Source organism: Arvicola amphibius, chromosome 2, assembly GCF_903992535.2.
Source record: "Arvicola amphibius chromosome 2, mArvAmp1.2, whole genome shotgun sequence".
Taxonomy (NCBI): Eukaryota; Metazoa; Chordata; class Mammalia; order Rodentia; family Cricetidae; genus Arvicola; species Arvicola amphibius.
This window is the reverse complement of record NC_052048.2, coordinates 75139777-75159019: the sequence shown is the minus strand read 5'-3', so window position 1 is coordinate 75159019 and position 19243 is coordinate 75139777. Positions and strand designations below refer to the sequence as shown.

The following is a 19243-nucleotide window of genomic DNA, read 5'->3' as shown; positions in this document are numbered from 1 at the left end:
CTGGGTGGGCAACTTGGCTTAGCGGGTAAGGAGCTTGCCACAAAAGGAGAGAACCAACATCGCAAGCTGTCTTCTGATCCCCACACGTCATGTCAAGTGTGTGCCCCACACCCCATATCATACGCACAGTAATAATAAAGGACGTCTCCAGGCCTGCAGGTACAGCCAGGGTGCAGAAAGCCTCTCCATCCTGGAGCCTGAGGAGTCTGCAACCCCAGGGCACCCTAGGTGCTAACCTGCCTGGCTCAATCTGGTCCCTAGACAATGAGGCACAGCAAGGTCCTGAAAGAACTGTCTTGGAAGAAAACACAGATACTACAACTGTTCCTTTATTCTAAAACTGTTGGTGGGCCAGCGAGTTCCCGTCGCCTCTCAGCCAGGGCAGATAACCATTGTTAACCCGGTGCCCGGTCTCTATGGGATCCCCAGCCTGTGCCCATTTCTAAATCACAAACAATGGTGGGCAGGGGGAGGGGGAGAAAGGTGGGAATAAGTGTCCTGAAAATCATGGCGCCTGAAGGGAGGGGCCTGCCCATGAGTCAGTCGCTTTTCCTGTGTTGTGCTGCCCCCTACTGGCCGAAGACATTGTTGCCTCTGCCTTTCCAATTCCAACCTCAAGACGGGAGACAGCTGCAGGGGAGTCAGAATCGTAGCAGCAACTTGCTGGGACTCTCTCGGAGCGAAGGTGTAGACTGGATGTGTAGGCCGTTCAGACGCGTCCTACTTCACGGCCTGTTCATGCCCCCTGAGATATCGGGAGCCCAACCCTGTGAACTGGGGCCCAGCTGGGAACAACAGACGACTCCTTGCTTCAAAGGTAGCAAGGAGGTTAATTCTAGCTGCCGAATGAGCTATGTTGGTGAAGAAACTTAAGCTTCACTACCCACACGTGGGAGCATCCTCATGTCACCTGCAGAGGCAGGAAGGGTTTGGGCCCAGGTGTGAAAGCTCCAGCGACCCAGACAGCCTCTCTGGGAATGGTCTCTGAGGTGGGTCAGGTCAACCCTGGCCTCCGGGGTGGGTCAGGTCAACCCTGGTCTGGGGGTGGGGTGGGGGGTGGGGGAGGGGGTCAGATCAACCCTGGTCTGGTCTCTGAGGTGGGTCAGGTCAACCCTGGCCTCCGGGGTGGGTCAGGTCAACCCTGGTCTGGTCTCTGGGGTGGGTTAGATCAACCCTGGCCTCCATGGTGAGTCATATCAACCCTGCGCTCTCGGATGAGTAAGACTGCACGTCACAGACACCTGTGAAGGTGAGGTCCCTGGAGTGAGGCCCTTGTGATCCAGAGCACTTCTGTGCCCCCAACAAGGAGGCCTGTCCCTTTGACACCCGGGCTAGGTAAACGTCCAGCGTCTTGAGGAGCCGTTTGGGGCTCTTCTTGGCCAATACTTCCAAGTCTGGAACAGAGAAGATGAGGGAACGGAAGGCTTAGGAGGATCTGGGGGGCACAAGGTCTCGAGTCCAATGGCTCTGTGAACACAACCAACCCCTGTCCTTTAGAGACAAGAGTAAAGTAGTCAACAAAGATGGCAAAACCAGACAGGGCCCAGGGACGGCTTCTCCCTGTGACACAGACCTCAACTCCGTAGAATCACTCCAACTGCTAGACCTCAGCTCTCACATCTTTAAGCTTAAAACTTTTTTATTTTATTGTATATGTACGAGGTTTTGCTTAAATGCATGTCTGTGTAGCACATGTGCCTGATGCCTACGGAGGTCAGAGGACACCAGAGCCCCTGGAACTGCACCTATAGATGGCTGTGAGCCACCACGTGGGTGCTGGGTTAGAGGTCAATCCTCCAGAAGAGCAGCCAGTGATCTTAATTGCTGAGCCGTCTCTCCAGCCCTAGGTCTCAGGGTTCTGTTCTGTTTGAGACAGGTCTCCTGTAGACCCTGTGCTGCTCATCCTCCGGTCTCTACCTACTAAGCGGCTTGTGCCACCGCACAGTTTATGAAGCACTGGGTGGGGATTAGGCCCGGGGCTTCTGCATGCCAGGCAGGAGCTTTAACAACAGCATCACATTCCCAGCCCAGACTCTGATTGGCTGTACGCTTTCAAGACTTACTATTCTTTAAAGCATGAATAGAAGTTTGTCTGTGGGCACCTGCCCATGAGTGTGGGAGCCTGAAGAGGTCGGGAACAGCAGCTCCCTGCAGCTGGAGTTACAGGCAAATGTGAGCTGCCCACCATGGGTGCTGGGAACCAAATGGGGTCCCCTGCAAGAGCAGTAGGCCATCTGAGCCACCGAGCCATCTTGCCAGTCAGTCCTGTTTTGTTGTTTTCTTAATATGTAGCCCTGGCTAGCCTGAAACTCACGTGTAGCCCAGGCTGGCCTTGAACTCACAGAGGTCTGCCCGCACTATGCCTACTGAGCTGTCAAGTTTCGGTTCAGAAGATGTGGGGGTTTTGTTGTTTGATGTGATCGTCAGGAGCCACCCATGCTCAAGGCTGCAATCCCAGAGCAGGGAAACAGAGGCAGGATTGTAGTCTGGCTATAGTGTGAGACACTATCTCAAAAATAGAAATAATAATAACTATCAGGCATATATGGCCAGAGCCCGTCATGCACGCCTGGAATCTTTATATTCAGGAGGCAGAGGCAGATGGACTGCCATACATTCAAGGTCATTCTGGCCTACACAGCAAGTTCCAGCTCAGCCACGGCCTTACAGGGAGACCCTGCTTCTTCGACACATAAATAACAAGGGAACGGATGCGTATGGAAGAAAGGGTGGCAGAGAAAGGAGAAAGAGTGACCCCAGAGCTTTCTGAGGGATGGGAGGGGAAGGGAGAGGAGGAGGGGAAATGCAGTTCTATAGAAGGTGCCCACCTTTGAGGACAAAGCCCGAGTCTGAGATAGTCCTCTGCTGGACCCTCCACACGCGTGCCAGGTGAAGGAAGGTGGCTGCGTAGAAGCTGTTCACCACTGGGATGACCTTCTGCCGCCGGTTACATTCCCTGCAGGACGAAGGAGGTGACCTGCTCCGCCACAGATGAACCCAACACACCAGTGTCCTCTTTCCCAGCCTGTCTGGTCACCTCACCCCACTGTTCCCCGAGCAGCGGGGCATCCGGGTCAGGTTAGGGAGGTGAGGAGGCTGGTGCAGGGGGATTATCTGTGGAGAATGGAGCACAGATGGGGCTGGACCAGGCTCTGCCGGTCACTCTGATCCCAGGGACTCACCTGGTGAGACACTCTTCCCTCAGGGCCTGGATGGCAATGCGGGTGATGTTCACAGACATCAAACAGAAAGGGAATTGCTGGAATGGAGGGCCAAAGGTCAGTGGTCAGTCATCTCTGGCCTTGTGCATCTCCTCTGCCTCGGGTGGCTGGCAGGAGTGGCTGGCTGCCGTTACTGCTTCCCACCTTATGTCCCAAAACACTTAACTGTGACCTAAGGCCTGGAATCTAGGGTTCCATATGAGGCAGGTCCAAACAAGTTCTGTATCCAACTCCCTCTTTTTTTAAAGACCGGGTTTCACAGATCTCATGCTTGACTTAAACTCTTCGTAGCCAAGACTGACCTTGAACTTTTTAATGATTTATTTAATGTGCATGATATGAGTGTTTTGTCTGCATGTATGTCTGTGTACCATGTGTGCATCTAGTGCCTGAGGAACCTATAAAAGGGTGTTGGATCCCTGGGACTGGAATCTAGACAGTTGTCAGCTGTCAGGTCCTCTGGAGAAGCAGTCAGTGCTCTAACCGCTGAGCCATCTTCCCAACTCTTGCTCTGGAACTTCTTCCTCCACCTGCCAAATACTGGGGTCACAGTCACATGCCACCATGCCCAATCTGTGTGGGGCTGGGGGTCAAATGCAGGCCTTGTGAATGCTGAGCAAGCCTCCAGCCAACTCAACTCTATCCCATCCCCTTTGTGTTTTGACACAGGGTTGGTACGGGAGAATTATCTGTATTCTGTCAATCATGTTTTAAATAAACACTGATTGGCCAGGCAGGAAGTATAGGCCAGTCAACCAGACAGGAAGTAGAGGTGGGGAGATGAGAACAGGAGTATTCTGGGAAGGAGGAAGCCCATTCCTCCCCAGTCCTCCCCAGATCACAGAAGAAGCAAGATGTGATCTACCCCGCTGAGAAAGAAAGGTACTGAGCCATGTGGCTATCATAGATAAGAATAATGGGTTAATATAAGCTACAAGAGCTAATAAGAAGCTTGAGCTAATGGGTCAATCAGTTAATAATCTTATGGAGACTTCTGTGTGATTTTCTTTGGGACTTGCCGGCTGTGGGGACCGGGCAGGACAGAAACCCCAACAAGCCGGCCCTCAAATGTTCTTTTACATTTAAAGGGGGATATGATATAGATATGAATAATTTACATTGGTATAAATTTTACTTTATTAATACAAGTTTAAGGTCAATTTTGTTATATGTATATGTATTTCTGATCTTGATTAAGGTATTGTGATTATGTAGTCCATTTAAAAATGTAATGTATAATCAGGAAATATAGGTTGTTAATGGATAATCATCAATAATAATAGTCTATCTTGTAGTCATGTTAGTTAGATTTTCTAGATATATAGAGATATATTTCAATTAGATAGGCATTCTTCATATCTTTCAAAGACTACAGAATATGGCATTTAATGTTTTAATAACTTAGGGTTTTCATAATAATGAGACACGTCTGCTCCTGACAGCACTAGCTACTTCAAGAGGAAGATGGGCATCAAAGAGGCTCCTTATGGAGTTTGCTAGCCATCTGGGCAAGAAACTGCTCTTGCCTGGACTGTGGCATAAACTGGACACAAAGAACCCACAGAGAGAGGACTGCTGAACTTGCCTAAAGGTGAGATGATATTTTGGGGTTTCTGATTCATGAAAGAGTCTGCGAGACATTCTGCAGGATACAAAAGAAAGTGACTGAACTGTCTTTGAAATTTCCTGCTTCATGGAAAAGTCTGCTGGATACTATGGGCCTGAAGGCTGAAGATGGGTGCCCCAACAGTACAAAAGAACTTTGGGTGACTGTCCAGGCAGTGAGATGTCTCTGTCATTTCTAGAGTTTTTGAAGTTGCTTACTTCTCATTTACTTAGGTAATATTATATCCTTCTGGAGTCTTTGATGGAGTTGAAGAAAAGATAGATGGTTATAGTTTTCCATTGTTATGATAAAAGATAAAATAGATCTAAATATTGTAATTGTAATTCTTGCTTGATAACTGTTTTGTTATATGTAATTTTACTATGTTAAAATGAAAGCCTTTCTTTTTTATTTAAACAGAAAAAGGGGAAATGGTGTAGGAGGGTCTTCTGTCTATGTGTTACTTTCTTTGGTTAAATAAAGAGACTGCCTTGGCCTTTTTATAGGACAGAAAACTAGGTGGGAGGAGTAGACAGAACAGAATGCTGGGAGGAAGAGGGCAGTGTGGCAGACGCCATGGCTCTCCTCTTTGAGACGGGCGGACGCTGGTTAGACTCATGCCAGTAAGCCACAGTCAAGTGGTGATACACATTAATGGAGATGGGTTAAACTAATATGTGAGAGTTAGCCAATAAGGGGCTGGAGATAATGGGCCAGGCAGTGTTTAATTAACACAATTTCTGTGTGGTTATTTCGGGGGTTAAGCTAGCCGGATGCCGGGAATGCAGCCCCCTTCTCATTACAACACAGGGTCTCACTATGAGCCCTGGCTGGGCTGCAGCTTGCTAGGTAGACTAGGATGGCCTTGAACTTGTGTTCCTCTTGGCCATTTTTTTTTTTTTTTTTTTTTTAGTATTTTCATTTGCCTCCATGCCTGGTGGGTTTAAATAGTTTTGAATACCAAAGCAGGCTGATCCAAGTATCTTTTGAGGTTCAGTTGGCCACACCTTTGAAGATTCTGGGGTGCGGTTCTGGAGTGAGGTGCAGGCAAGTGTGGACTCCGGGCCCAGCCCTCCCACTTCTGAGTGCCTGCTCTGGGCATGGACACTGTACCTCTCAGACTCTCAGAACTCCAAACTCCTTTGCTGGAGAGGGGACACGCAAGGACAGAACACAATGCTGACCAGCTGCCTCTCGGAAAGCCAGCAACCACGTCAGCATTGCTGTGCGGTGCCTCCTTAGAGGAGACTGATGTGGCCCACTTCCCTCGGGACTGAGCTACTTTTCAGGCTAAAGTGTTAATGGCCCTGGGAAGCACGGAGGCTGGGGTCTCTCGGCATCTGGAGGTTTGAGTCAGTCCTCTTTTTTTGAGTCAGGTTTCTCTGTGTGGCTCTGACTGTCCCAGAACTCACTCTATAGACCAGGCTGGCCTTGAACTCAGAGATCTGCCTGTCTCTGCCTTCCGAGTGCTGGGATTAAATGTGTGCCACCACTGCCACTACTGCCCTGGTACAATGAGCACCTGAAACTTAAATTCTCTCTTAACTTCTTTCTTTTAGAAGATATTTTTAACTTTACATGTATGGGTATGTTGCCTGTATGTATGTCTGTGTACCAGGTATGCCCGGTAGGTCAAAAGAAGGGGCTACTCTCCTGGGCCTGGAGCTACAGAGAGTTGCAAGGTGCCATTTGGGTGCTGGAAATCAACCTGGGTCCTCTGGTAGCCATTGCTCTTAATCACTGAGTCATTGCTCTGGCCCATAACAGTTTTTCTTAATTATATGCATGTATTTATTTGTGTAAATGCATGTATGGGCACATGTATGTATGGCACGTGAGAAGGTCAGAGGACAGTTTGTAGGGGTCAGTTCTTTTGATTGTGATTCCTGGGGATCGAACTCAAGCCACTGTATAGTGGTGTATCACTTATATCTTAATAGATAAAGCTGCCTGAAGATCAGAGCACAGAGCAGCCACACTAGTCAGCCATAGAGGCCAGGCGGTGGTGATGTCTGCCTTTAATACCAGCACTAAAGAGGAATATGAGGTGGGAGGAGACAGGAACTCACTCTCTTTCAATCTGAAGATTTCACAGAGGTAAGAGCTCTCTAGGGGTGTGGCTGCGTTGCTCTTCAGGTTGAACCCCAATATCTGTCTCTGGGTTTTTATTATCTGTGCTGTATCACTGGGGTTGGCAGCAAGGCCTTTACCTGCTATCTCAGCAGCCCTCAGCCGTGGTTTTTAGGAGTAAACAGACATGGCTTCTGGTTGGCCACGACTCCTAGACTGCATCTGGAACACTCCATGTTTTGGAGGTTCCCGAGCTGGGGTCAAACTTCACACTGTTATTTGTTGTGTTCTAAGACAGGGTCTTACTATGTGGTCCCCACCGGCCTCAACTTCAGCAGTCCTCCCCCTTCCCCTCAGTGCAGGTTTCACAGGGAAACACTGGAATTGCTAGTCATGGGTGGTGTAGTAATGACTAGCCAGGGGTGCGTGCAGTAACGGCTAGCCAGGGGTGTGTGTAGTAACGACTAGTCAGGGGTGTGGGCAGTAATAGCTAGTCAGGGGTGTGTGTAGTAATGACTAACCAGGATATGTGTAGTAACAGCTAGTCAGGGTGTGTGTAGTAACGACTAGCCAGGGGTGTGGGCAGTAATGGCTAGTCAGGGTGTGTGTAGTAACGACTAGTCAGGGGTGTGTATAGTAATGGTTTGGGAGGCAGAAGGGGATAGCTGAAGGTTAGCAGACATCAGATGGCTCATGACCACTTTAACTGTAGTTCCAGGGGATCTGATGCCTCTAGCTCTGCAGGTACACACACACACACACACACACACACACACACGCGCGCGCATGTGCACACACACGTTATATATACACACATACATCATTTTAAAAATAAATCTTTAAAGTGGATGAGTGAAAATTTGAGGGTAAACAGGATATTTGCATAATTTCAAAGTATTTTCTGTAAGATGGTTATTTATTTATTTGGTTTTATGAGACCAGGTTTCTCTGTAGCTTTGAAACCTGTCCTAGAACTAGCTCTTGTAGATCAGGCTGGCCCCAAACTCACAGAGATCCACCTGCCTCTGCTTCCCGAGTGCTGGGATTAAAGGCGTGCTCCACCATCGCCTGGCTAAGATGGTTATTAATTGTAAGGGGAAAATAGAAGCTTTATCTAAATGGACATAAACCAGAGGACACCATCTTAACCAAAGCTAACATCACAGAAGTGTGTGCTCCTTAGTACCAGGCACCCAGAAAAGCACATAACATACGTGGTGTCATTTTGCCTCAAATGCATACCTCCAATCTAATTAAAAAAAAAAAAGACAAACCTAAATTGAGGGACATTCCGAAGAATAACTGACCATGTGCCCTTTAATATGTCAGGGCTGTAAAACACAAACAGGCTGGAAGAGATCAGGAGACATGACAAGATGCAATGATACAGGCGCAAAGACCAACAGCAGAAAGTGCGACCAGAACAGAGGCTGCACAGGGATGCACAGAGGACGCGCTAGTTAATAACTCTGTGTGCGTAACCCCCATATCGTTTAGAGGATTATTGGGGAAGTGGATTGAATGATATAGGGCTGCTCTTTCTAGCGATCTTTTTGCACGTTTTCTGTAAATTTAAAATTGAAGGGACACAAGCCCACTTGAGCATGGCTCTGGCAGGCATTGCCCTTCTCCCCAGTGCCCTCAGTCTTGCTAAACACCAGTAGATGATGTTCCTAAAGCTAGCCACCGAGGCCTATTCCCTTATTTGGCCACTTCTTCTTCCTGGGGCTGACTACCAAAATCCAGCAATCAAAAGTCCCCTTTGATTCGCCTAATTAAAATGCTCAATTAAAATTAAATACCTCATCCTAATATTGATTGGGCTTACCCCTTTCTCCTTTACGGTTATTTTAGGAGTTTTTATTTAACACCTCTCTCTCTCTCTCTCTCTCTCTCTCTCTCTCTCTCTCTCTCTCTCTCTCACACACACACACACACACATGCACACACGCATACACACAAGTGGCTCTCGCTAACAAGTCCCTTCCTACTTCCATCTTTTCTCGTACCCACTGCATTTAATCAGAAGTGCTTGTGTGAGCACAGGCAAAGGGAGTTGATAGTCATTCTTGACTGTCACCAGAGAAAAACCTCTGGGCATGTCGGTGAGGGATTATCTCGGTTAGTTAACTGAGGTGGGAAGGCCCACACTAAATATTGGTGGCACCGTCCCTTGGGCTGGTGTCCTGGACTGAGTAAGAAAGGCAAAGCTGGCCAGCCTCGCAGTAGCACCCCTGGTCTCTGCTCCCTGACTGTGGACACCATGTGGCCTGCCATCTGAGTCCTTCCTAAACTGCCCTATCAGGTAATCTGCCATGGCCATAGAACGGAAACTAACACACTTCCACATTTATCTTGAAAACACCAGGGCTAATCTTGTTTTGTTCTGTTTGTGTTTTGCCTTTTTGAAACAGGGTCTCCTGTAGCCCAGCTGGCCTGGAATGTGCTATGTAATTGAGGATGACCTTGAACTACCGATTTTCCCGCCTCCAACACCTGATCAATGCCTGATCTCACCCAGCTTCATTTTGTTCTTTGCCCCTTTCCATGTGGTTGCTCTACCCGCCTTTCCCAGACTCCCGCCCGGGTCATGACTGGCTGCCGAGCCCAATAAAGCTCTGTGGAACCTTGGTCTGTCCCTAGCTTTCACCTTTCCCTACTTCCAAAACGTGCCACTGTGCTGCTCCTGGCACAGCTGATGGACTCAATGTGTGATGCTCACGGCGTGACAAAGCTTCCGATTACCAGCAAATGTTCCTGTGAATAAATACTCACTCTATTTGTCCTGGCACTCTGCTGGGAACGTAGTTTCCAGGCAGTGCTGAGACACACGGATGGCCATTTCCAACCCCTGGGGCTGGAGTATGTGTGTGTGTGTGGAAGGGTGGTGTGGCCTGCTTTTAATCATCCTCCCATTTCCCCCTGCTGGCTGAGTCATGGCGCGGCTGAGGATGACCGTGACTTGTGACTGTCCAGCCTCTCCCTCTAGAGTGCTGGCATTACAGGTGTGCGCCACAATGCCTGGTTTGTGCCGAGGGCTGAACGCCAGGCCTGTGGATGCGAAACAGGCACTCTGCCACCTGAGCCAATTCCCAGCCCCTGCCCTCTCTTTAGTGACACAGTTCTACTATGTTACCCTGGCTGACCTGGGTCTCTATGTAGACTACACTGGTCTTGAACTCACAACAGACCCATCTGCCTCTGAGTCCCAGAGTACTGGGATAAAAGCTGTGGGCTACCACACTCCAGTTAATTTTTTTCCTCTTTTCTTCTTAAACAGGGTCTTGTAACCCAGGTTGGTCTTGAACTTGCTATGAATCTTTACAGGTATGCCCTAACATGCCAGGTCCTGGGGACCTGTGATATACATTACACCGGTAAATTGTCACGTGTAGCTTGTGCATGTTGAGAGCAGACTCTTGAGAACAAGTCTCCTGTCTCACAGTCAAGCCTGTTAATCTCCAGTGCCCTCTGAGACTCCGTGTCCTGGAGCAGGCTGGCACCCCAGGTCTGGGGGGTGGGGGAGGAGAGCAGCAAATAGCCAAGGGTATTAAAGACACTGCACCTTTGGGACCAGCAAGAAGGGAAACCATTTCCAACAGGTGTTACCGTTGTTTAGCCCACGACATACAACTGCCTGCGGTGGGAACCAGAAGCTGGAAGCTCCCCACGGGGAGACCCTGATTTGCCCAGGACGATCACTTCAGCATGGGTATTGGAGCAGAGTTTCTTCTGGATGTGGGAACTGCCTGATTTGATGAGCATTCTTATTTGTTACCTGATATTATTATTATTATTTATTATTATTATTTTGGTTTTCCAAGACAGGGTTTCTCTGTGTGGTCCTGGCTGTCCTGGAACTCGCTTTGTAGACCAGGTTAGCCTCAGACTCACGGAGATCCATCCGCCTCTGCCTCTTGAGTGCTGGAATTAAAGGCGTGCACCATCATGCCCAGCTTATCTTTTTAAAAAATGTTTATTTATTTTATGGATGAGTGCTCTGTCTGCATGTACGCCTTTATGCCAGAAGAGGGTGCTAGGTCTCATTACAGCTGTGAGCCTGACCATGTGGTTGCTGGGAACTGAACTCAGGACCACCTCTGGAAGAACAGCCATGCTCTTAGCTGCTGAGTCATATCTCCAGCCCAATATTTATTCTCTTATTTTTGCTTACTATATGCTTAATAAACTCACTCATTCAAAACTGAAACTATGGGCACCATATAATCTTGGTAGAAAAGAGCTGAACCCAGGGCTTTGTACACTAGGCAAGCACCCTACCAACTGAGCCGCATCCCCAAATCTCTAACTTTGATTCCTATGTTATTAGATAATAACAACACTTGCAACTTTTCTGTACGTTTGAAATTTCATGAGAATAACTACTTGTCGTGCATGGTGGCTCGCAGCTGTGATCTTAGCACTTGGAATGCTGAAGCAGGAGGATTGCTATGTATTTAAGGGCAATCGGGCGAACCCGTAAGTTCCGAGACAGTCTGGACAACACAGTGAAACGCTGACTCAAAAACTGAGCACGAAACCACACAGAACAAGGGGCTGAGTGGTGAAGAGTACGGTTGCTCTTGAAAAGGACTGGAGTCCGGTTCCCAGCACGCCTGTCAGGCAGCTCACAACCACCTGTAAACTCCAGCTCCAGGGGAGCCCATGTCCTCTTCTGACCCCCATGGGCACCTGCCCACATGTGCACAATGCACAAATACACATAAAATAAAATAAAATCTTACAAATAAAAAAGTAAAATAAAAAACAGGAAAATACACACACACACACACACACAAACACACACACACATGTGCACATGCATGTGCACGGACACACACACAAACACACGGCTCCAAATGACTAAAATATCAGCTCACAATCACCCTTCTTGGCTTCCCTTTGCCACAAAATCCTCTGAAAACTGAGTCTATATTTACTGTCTCAGATTTGTTCTTCCCTTTTAAACTTAATCCAAGTCAAGACTCTGCCTCTAACATTGCTGGAAACGTCGTAGCTGTGGTTCCCAGTGACAACCCCGAGACCTTAGGTCTCACAGGCCAGCACCATCTGACCGCAGGCCAAGGCCGACACTACATCCTCCTTCCTGTGACTTTGGAGGCTCCTGCCTTCTTCCAAGCCCTCATCTCCTGCTCATGTGACGTTGGAAGCGCTGTCACTGGTGTTCCCAAGTATCTCACGTCACCTTCGTGACTGACAGCAGGAGCTCTGCCAGCGCCAAACTCTCAGAATTGCTTGCAGGGCTTCGCAGGACACCGACATCGGCTTCTGGGACCCACAGATGGCCTGGGAGGGGCACTGGAATGGTTCTCCTCCCCCCATCATCATCCTTCTCCTCCCTCCCTCTCTTTTATTTCCTCCCCTCTTCTCTTTTCCTTCCTCTCTCTTTCTAGCTATATAGTGCAGGCTTGCCTTGAACTTGCTATGTAGCCCAGGCTAGTGTGCAACTCACTACAGGTATTTAGTTTATGGTAGTGCTGGGGAGGGAGCCTGTTAGGTAAGTGTTCTCTCCTAGCAACATTTCCAACTCCGGGAAGTTTCAGTGTGAGGCCTTGAACTCTTGCCTCAGCCTCGAGTGCTGGGATTACTGTCATGAAGCTCAGAATGTGCACTTATTTAATTTTTATGTGTATTGTGTTTTGCTTGCATGTATGTCTATGTACCGAATGCACTCCTGGTCTTGAGGAGGGCAGAAGAAAAGTGTGAGATGCCCAGTCTATACTGGAGTTACAGACCATTGTGAACCACCATGTGGGTGCTGGGAACCAAACTTGGGCTCTCCAGAAGAGCAGGGTTCCTCTGTGTAGCCCTGGCTGTCCTGGAACACCTCTGTAGACCAGGCTGGCCTCAGACTCAGACATTCTCCTGCCTCTCCTCCCATGTGTTGGGTTTAAGGCGTGTGCCACCACCGCCCAGTGCAGTCAGTGTTCTTAACTACTGAGCCGCCTCTCCAGTCCCTACTCCTACTTTTTCTTTATGGTACTTTTTTTTTTTTTGAGACAGGGTTTAACTGTGTAGTCAGATGACCTGGAACTCACTCTGTAGACCAGGCTGGCTCAAACTCACAGAGATCCTCCTGCCTCTGCCTCCCGAGTGCTGGGATTAAAGCATTCTCCATCATACCTTTTTTTTCTAATTATTCTTTGTTTTTGTTTTTTTTTTAAGTCACTAACGTCTTCCTTGTCCAAAGCCTAACCTTGTGTCCATTTCATCAAAAACCACACTGCTTCTACTCTCCTTATTTTATTTCAGCTCTTCTGGAATTCCCCTGTTCCCACCCACTGCCTACCCCAACTAGGCTGGTCCTAAGGGACCTCCCTGGGAACTGTCCCTCACGCATGGCTGGTAAGATCCCCTGTCATTGTGCTGCTCGAGCTTTGTGACACAGGGACAAACCTGGAGTCCACAACGTGCCTGACGGACCTACCATCTAGTCGGCTTCCTCGGTGGCTTCTTCTCCACTGTGAACTGTGTTCTGATGGAGGAGTGTCTATGTGTTAATTTTATTGGTTAATAAAAAAAACTGCCTTGGCCCTTTAAGAGAACAGAAAATTAGGTAGGCAGAGTAGACAGAACAGAATTGTGGGAAAAAGGAAGCAGAGTTGAGGAGACACTTCAGGCAGTCGCCATAAGCAGTCGCCATGCCTCTCCTCTCCAAGACAGAAGCAGGTTAAGATCTTTCCTGGTAAGCCACCCCTCGTGGTGCTATACAGATTATTAAATATGGGTTAGTCAAAATGTGAGAGTTAGCCAATAAGAGGCTGAAACTAATGGGCCAGGCAGTGTTTAAAAGAATACAGTTTCCATGTAATTATTTTGAGTAAAGCTAGCCAGGTGGTGGGACGCAGCCCCACCACTCCATCTACAGTGTTCCTTCTGCTCACCCCTGGCATGCTCCCTTTCTTGTGACCTTCACTTTTGCTGGGCTCTCTGCCTGGAACGCCAGGCACCCTAGGCATAGGCTTGGCTAACATGACACACCCTTCCAGACTCAGTTCATCTCCTGACTCCTCCATTAAACCATCCCTACTTTACCCACCCCCTTTCTTCTATGCTTACCACTTCTAATGAATTCTGGGATTCATTTAGAATATCATATTGTCATCTCTGCTGGAAGGATCCTAGTCTGTTTTGTTCTCTGACACATCCCAAGCACCATGAAAAATAAGTAGTCGGGGGGGGGGGGGGGGCGGAAGAGATCTTTGTTCATTGAATGAATGAATTTCTAGCCCCAGGAGTTTGGGTAGACAAACGGAAGGAAGCAGGCCACATCTGTTTCCTTGGAGTCAATACTATCTTTCACTACATGGGAAAACTATCAGACCTATCCCCAAAGGGCAGGAGAGAATAAGGGGCTACCAAAGCCATCACTGGGTTGATGGTTAAGATCATGGGTCACCCCAAAACTAACCCTGTCCTTTCAGAGTTGAAAGAAGCTACCAGCACCGGAAGCAGCAATCCCTTTGTGTGCCCAGTGCATAGGATCATAGACAACTGGATATTCCCAGCAGGCCAGCTAACTGTCATGATGGTTAGTGCTGACAAATTCCAGTGTCTGGAGTCACCTGGGATATGGGCCTTTGGGCATGCTAATAAAAGATGACCTTCATCATGCTGTTGACATGGAGACATGCATCTTAACTGTTGGCAGGCCCATTCCCTGGGCAGGGGATCTGGAACCATATGAAATGGACAGAGTGAGCCGCCCACTTAGCATTCCTGCAGTTATTGTCTGGTTTCTTGACTGTGGTGCAATGTGACCAGCTGCCTCCCGAAGCTTCTGCGACTGTGACTCCCTGGCATTGATGCACTAGAACATCAAACTAGGAGCAGGCAGATCTTTGAGTTTGCAGCCAGCCTGGTCTGCAAAGTGAGTTCCAGGACATCTAGGGCTACATAGAGGAACCCTGTCTTGAAGAACCAACCAACCAACCAACCAACCAACTCCTTCCTTCCTTCCTTCCTTCCTTCCTTCCTTCCTTCCTTCCTTCCTTCCTTCCTTCCTTCCTCAGTTCTTGTCAGAGTACTCTTCCACAGCAACAGAAAGAAATGAGCACAAATCTTCATGATTTCTCTGCAGCAGATTGGTGTGGGAGGTCCTTCTGTCTATGTGTTGCTTTTATTAGTTAATGAGTAAAGAACTGCTTTGAGCCTATGGCAGGGCAGAACAGAACTAGGTGGGAAAAGCTAGGCTGTATGCTGGGAGAAAGAGGGCAGAGTCAGAAAGAAGCCATGTAGCCACTGCCAGAGACAGACGCTGGAAACTTTACCTGGTAAGCTACAGCTATGTGGCGATATACAGATTACTAGGAATGGGTTAAATTAATATGAGAGTTTGCCAATAAGAAGCTAGAGCTAATGGGCCAAGCAGTGATTTAATTAATACAGTTTCTGTGTGATTATTTTGGGTCTAAGCTAGTTGGGTGGCCAGAAACCAACAAGCGGCCTCCTGTCCCCTCCTCCAACAGCAGATGAGGAAACCAACGCTCCTCCGAGAGGCTGAGCGATTTGCTAAAGACTCCCAGCTAATGAATGGTGGAGCTCAGATTCTAAAGCATCTGACAGAGAAGCCACTCCTGACTCGTCTCCACCATCCTGCTGCTCGGGTCCTCATTCCCCAGCATTCTCTTCTGTCTTCCCCCCTGAATCCTACCTGGACGTGGTGATGAGACAGGCGGAAGATCTCCTGGGCCATCAGCAATGTCTTTGAGTCCATTACCAGATACAGCAAATGCAGGAGGGCAAGGAAGCCTGCCCCTCTCAGGTCTGTAGCTGGATTTGCTCCTGTGGCAGAAACCAGAGTGTGACAGTGAGCAAGGGTGGAGGCTGCCTGGATCCCGTGAGCTCCCAGGACACAGCTGGGAAACTGCCCTGGCACTGGCCCTGCACAGCCCCTTCCAGACACACCTGTCCTCGGCACTCGACTCTCTGGGACCAAACGAGCCCGTCCTCGGCACTCGGGACTGCCCTGGGCTCTATGGGACCAAACGAGCCCGTCCTCGACACTCGGGACTGCCCTGGGCTCTCTGTTCTCTGGCAGCGGTCTTCTGTTCCCACAGCCTTCTGTAGTCATTTCTCCACACAACTACCAGCAAGATTTTCACCAAGACAGGGGCTGGGGTGTAGCTTAGCAGGCAGAGTGATTGCCTGCCATGCACGAGGCCCTGGGTGCCATCTCCAGCAGGGTATAGACTGGACATGTTTTTAACCTGCCTGCTATCCCAGCACCTGAGAGGTAGAGGCAGGAAGATGAGACCTTCAAGGTCATCCTTGTCTGCAGAGCAAGTTCAAAGCCGGCAGAGAAAGGGAAAAAGAGGAAGAAAGACTAAAGCTGACACAGGCCTGTCCCTTCTCCTGTATCTCTACCATGTTAGGACACAGTGAGAAGGCCCTCACCAGACATCGAGGAGATTCAGAAGCCATGCTCGCCAGACTTCAGTCATCAGAACCATGAGCCAAACCAGCTTCTAATTTCTACACATTACCCAGTCTTGAGTATTTGGTGATAGCAACAGACAATAGACTAAGAGCAGAACAGAAAGGCCCCAGAAAAGCTGGCTCTCTCTAGCCAAAGGGATAGGAGAAGGGCGGCTAGCAAGACAGATCTAATTTAGATAACATCTAACCTGCTCTAACCAAACACTATGGAGATACATGCAGCCCCAGTGAGGGCCCACGTTTCTTCCCTCGTCCGACTGAACCCAGGAACCTTTAGCTGCATTCAAGGCCAGGTGAGGAGCTCAGCCTTTACCCTGTAAGAGCCCCCCAGCGCGCCCCTTCAGTGGAGGGGACACAGGAGCATAGTAACAAAGTCCTCCCAGCTAGTGGTGTTTGTGGAAGCTGAACTCAATATTTGGGCTTTCACCCAGTGAGTGATGTCGGACCTTACTCCCTGGCCCAGCAGTGGAGGAGGCCTGCGGGAAGAGAAGGGATAGACGAGGCCCAGACACTTACAAGGCAATGCCCAGAGTGTCTGGGGACAACTGAACTGCACTGTACCAAGAACAAAGATAATCTCACCCTGAACAACATTTGAGGTAAGGCAGATGCTCCAAGTAACTGAGGGATTAGAATAATCCCCGCTTCCAAAGATGCCCACACTCTAAACCTCCGAATGTAGGAACACACTACACGGTAAAGGAGACGAAGATGCTGCAAAATCAAGGCTGCTATCAGCAGAGCGGGGAGTGTCTTGGGGTACCTGGGTGGACTTGGTGCACATGAGAGGGGTCCATGAGATTTTCTCCTAGGTTCCCCACAGTGAAGTCAGCACTGCTGACCTCCTGGTCCTCTCACTGAGTCCTATCAGACTGGGCCATAGAACTAGAAGGTAACAGAGCCATGCTTGTTCTGAGTCACTGTATTATGGCCGAGACAGGGTCACGTGGACTCCAGGCTGGCCCCAAACTCACAGAGATCCGCCTGCCTCTGCCTCCTGAGTGCTGGGATTAAAGGTGTGTGCCACCACTGCCCTGTGGTGGGGTGCTGGGCATTGAACATGCTAACAATTGAACTACACATCTCTTGGCCAAATTTGTGGAAATCTGTTACTGCTACTATAGAAAACTAAGGCAGCCCTGCTTGGCCTGGAACTCTATGTAGAAGAGGCTGACTTCAAACTCACAGAGCTCGGGCTGCTTACAGTGCTGGGATTAAAGGTATGTACCACTGTGCCCTGAAATATAATTTCTTTTTTCTTTTCTTTTCTTTTGGTTTTTTTCAAGACAGTGTTTTTCTGTAGCTTTGGAGCCTGTCCTGGAACTCACTCTGTAGACCAGACTGGTCTTAAACTCACAGAGATCCATCTGTCCCTGCCTCCCTAGTGCTGGGATTAAAGGCGTGTGCCACCACTGCCCAGCACAATATAGTTTCTTATTTTTTACAAATGTAATGATAAGATTTGGGAAAAAAAAAACAGTATAGGGCCGTGGATGCAGCTCAGTGAACAGACCGCTTATCTGACCTGTAAAAAAGCCCTGGGCCAAATGTTCAGTTCTATATAAACTGGGTTTGGTGGGACTACCAACCAGGGAGGGGGAAGTAGAAGGATCAAAATCCAAGGTCATGCTCAGCTATAGTCTGAGCACGAGAGTTCTGAGGTCAGGCTAGGCTATGCCTTGTCTCAAAAAAAAAAAAAGTATAATCCAAAGGCAAGGGAAATAATTGTTTCAATTTAAAATAACTAGAATACATTTTCATTTAAAAAGAGGAAAGAACAAACCAGATTCAAATAATATCACTCTGTATACCCCACCTCACACCACAAAGGTACTTCCTAACAGATGGTAGAGCTCCAAGGGACACTCTTATGTGCTGCCCCTAGGGCCCTTGCCTCTTCTGGACCCTCCTAGATGTTTCTCCTCACTCAAGATGGCCTCTCCTCTGGAATCCGGAATCAATTGGACAAGGAAAGCAAGACAGGCGCTTTTCTCTCACCCTGAAAGCCCAGGTCTTCCCAGTGGTCTCCATGAAGGGCACAGTCGAACTTGGAGCCAGTCAGCTTCTTGTAGATGGTCCGCAGCACTCGGCCATGCATTGGGTCTTGGCTGTCCAGGCCACCTGCCCCAAAACACACACACCCTTTCTGCTAGGCTGTCCCCAGGGAGAAACCAGTGCTCCCTGGAGAATGGGGAATTGGACTATGTTTAAGACAAGCTACCAACATTCCTGTGCTCACGGCAATCCGAATAGGCAAGAGCCTCACCGTGTGCCCTGGAGCTGCCCCTAGCACTCACATTGAGCAATGGTGAGGACCAAGTCTCTTTCTTCCCGAAGGTCCTGGTGCAGCTTTGGTGGCCCAAAGAGGCAATGCCGGAGGGCGGCAAGCCCGGTCCTTCGAATAGTTGGCTGGATTCTTTTCTGGGAAGAAAAGCACAGGCAATCTATTAAAACTTCTATAAAGCAGAGACTGTCCCCTCAACTAGTGTCTGGGCTAGGAAAAGGAGTCAGAAGTCACTAAGACTGCAAAGACAGGCACTTTTAGCTCCCAGATCCTTCACAAGGTATCCTTAGATATAGACATTCCCAGCCAATTCTCTCCATTTGGTCTTCTGGACTTTTTCAGAACCAGCTATTGACGACCAGGGAATCTCAGTTGTGGCCACAAGGAATCTCAAATATGTCCAGATAAAAGTCAGGATAGTAGTCTCAGCAAGGCTGTCTACCCTTCATATGGCTATATGAGTTAGATGTTCCTTCTAAACTACATCATGCTGGCTCCCTAAAGTCAGGGCACCACTGCCTGCCTTACCAGGTGCTGGGTTTTGGCATCTTCTGGCCTTCTGTATCAGTGTCCGACTCTTGCCTCTCTCATGATCCAGGGTTT

At 48.7% G+C, this 19243-nt stretch overlaps 1 protein-coding gene across 5 annotated transcripts in view; it reads right to left on the bottom strand.

Annotated features, from left to right (window-relative positions):
* Positions 1-1052: 1052 nt before the first annotated feature.
* Elmod3 (ELMO domain containing 3) overlaps positions 1053-19243 on the bottom strand; it is a 34930-nt gene continuing 16739 nt past the window's right edge. For all 5 annotated transcript variants that reach the window (XM_038320240.1, XM_038320242.1, XM_038320243.1 and 2 more), the window contains 6 exons: positions 18654-18777; positions 18355-18477; positions 15572-15702; positions 3183-3259; positions 2829-2956; positions 1053-1394 (listed from right to left, as the gene is read on the bottom strand). In XM_038320240.1, coding sequence (XP_038176168.1) covers positions 1192-1394; positions 2829-2956; positions 3183-3259; positions 15572-15702; positions 18355-18477; positions 18654-18777 — 786 coding nt within the window. In that variant the 3' untranslated portion in view covers positions 1053-1191. The remainder of the gene's footprint in view (positions 1395-2828; positions 2957-3182; positions 3260-15571; positions 15703-18354; positions 18478-18653; positions 18778-19243) is intronic.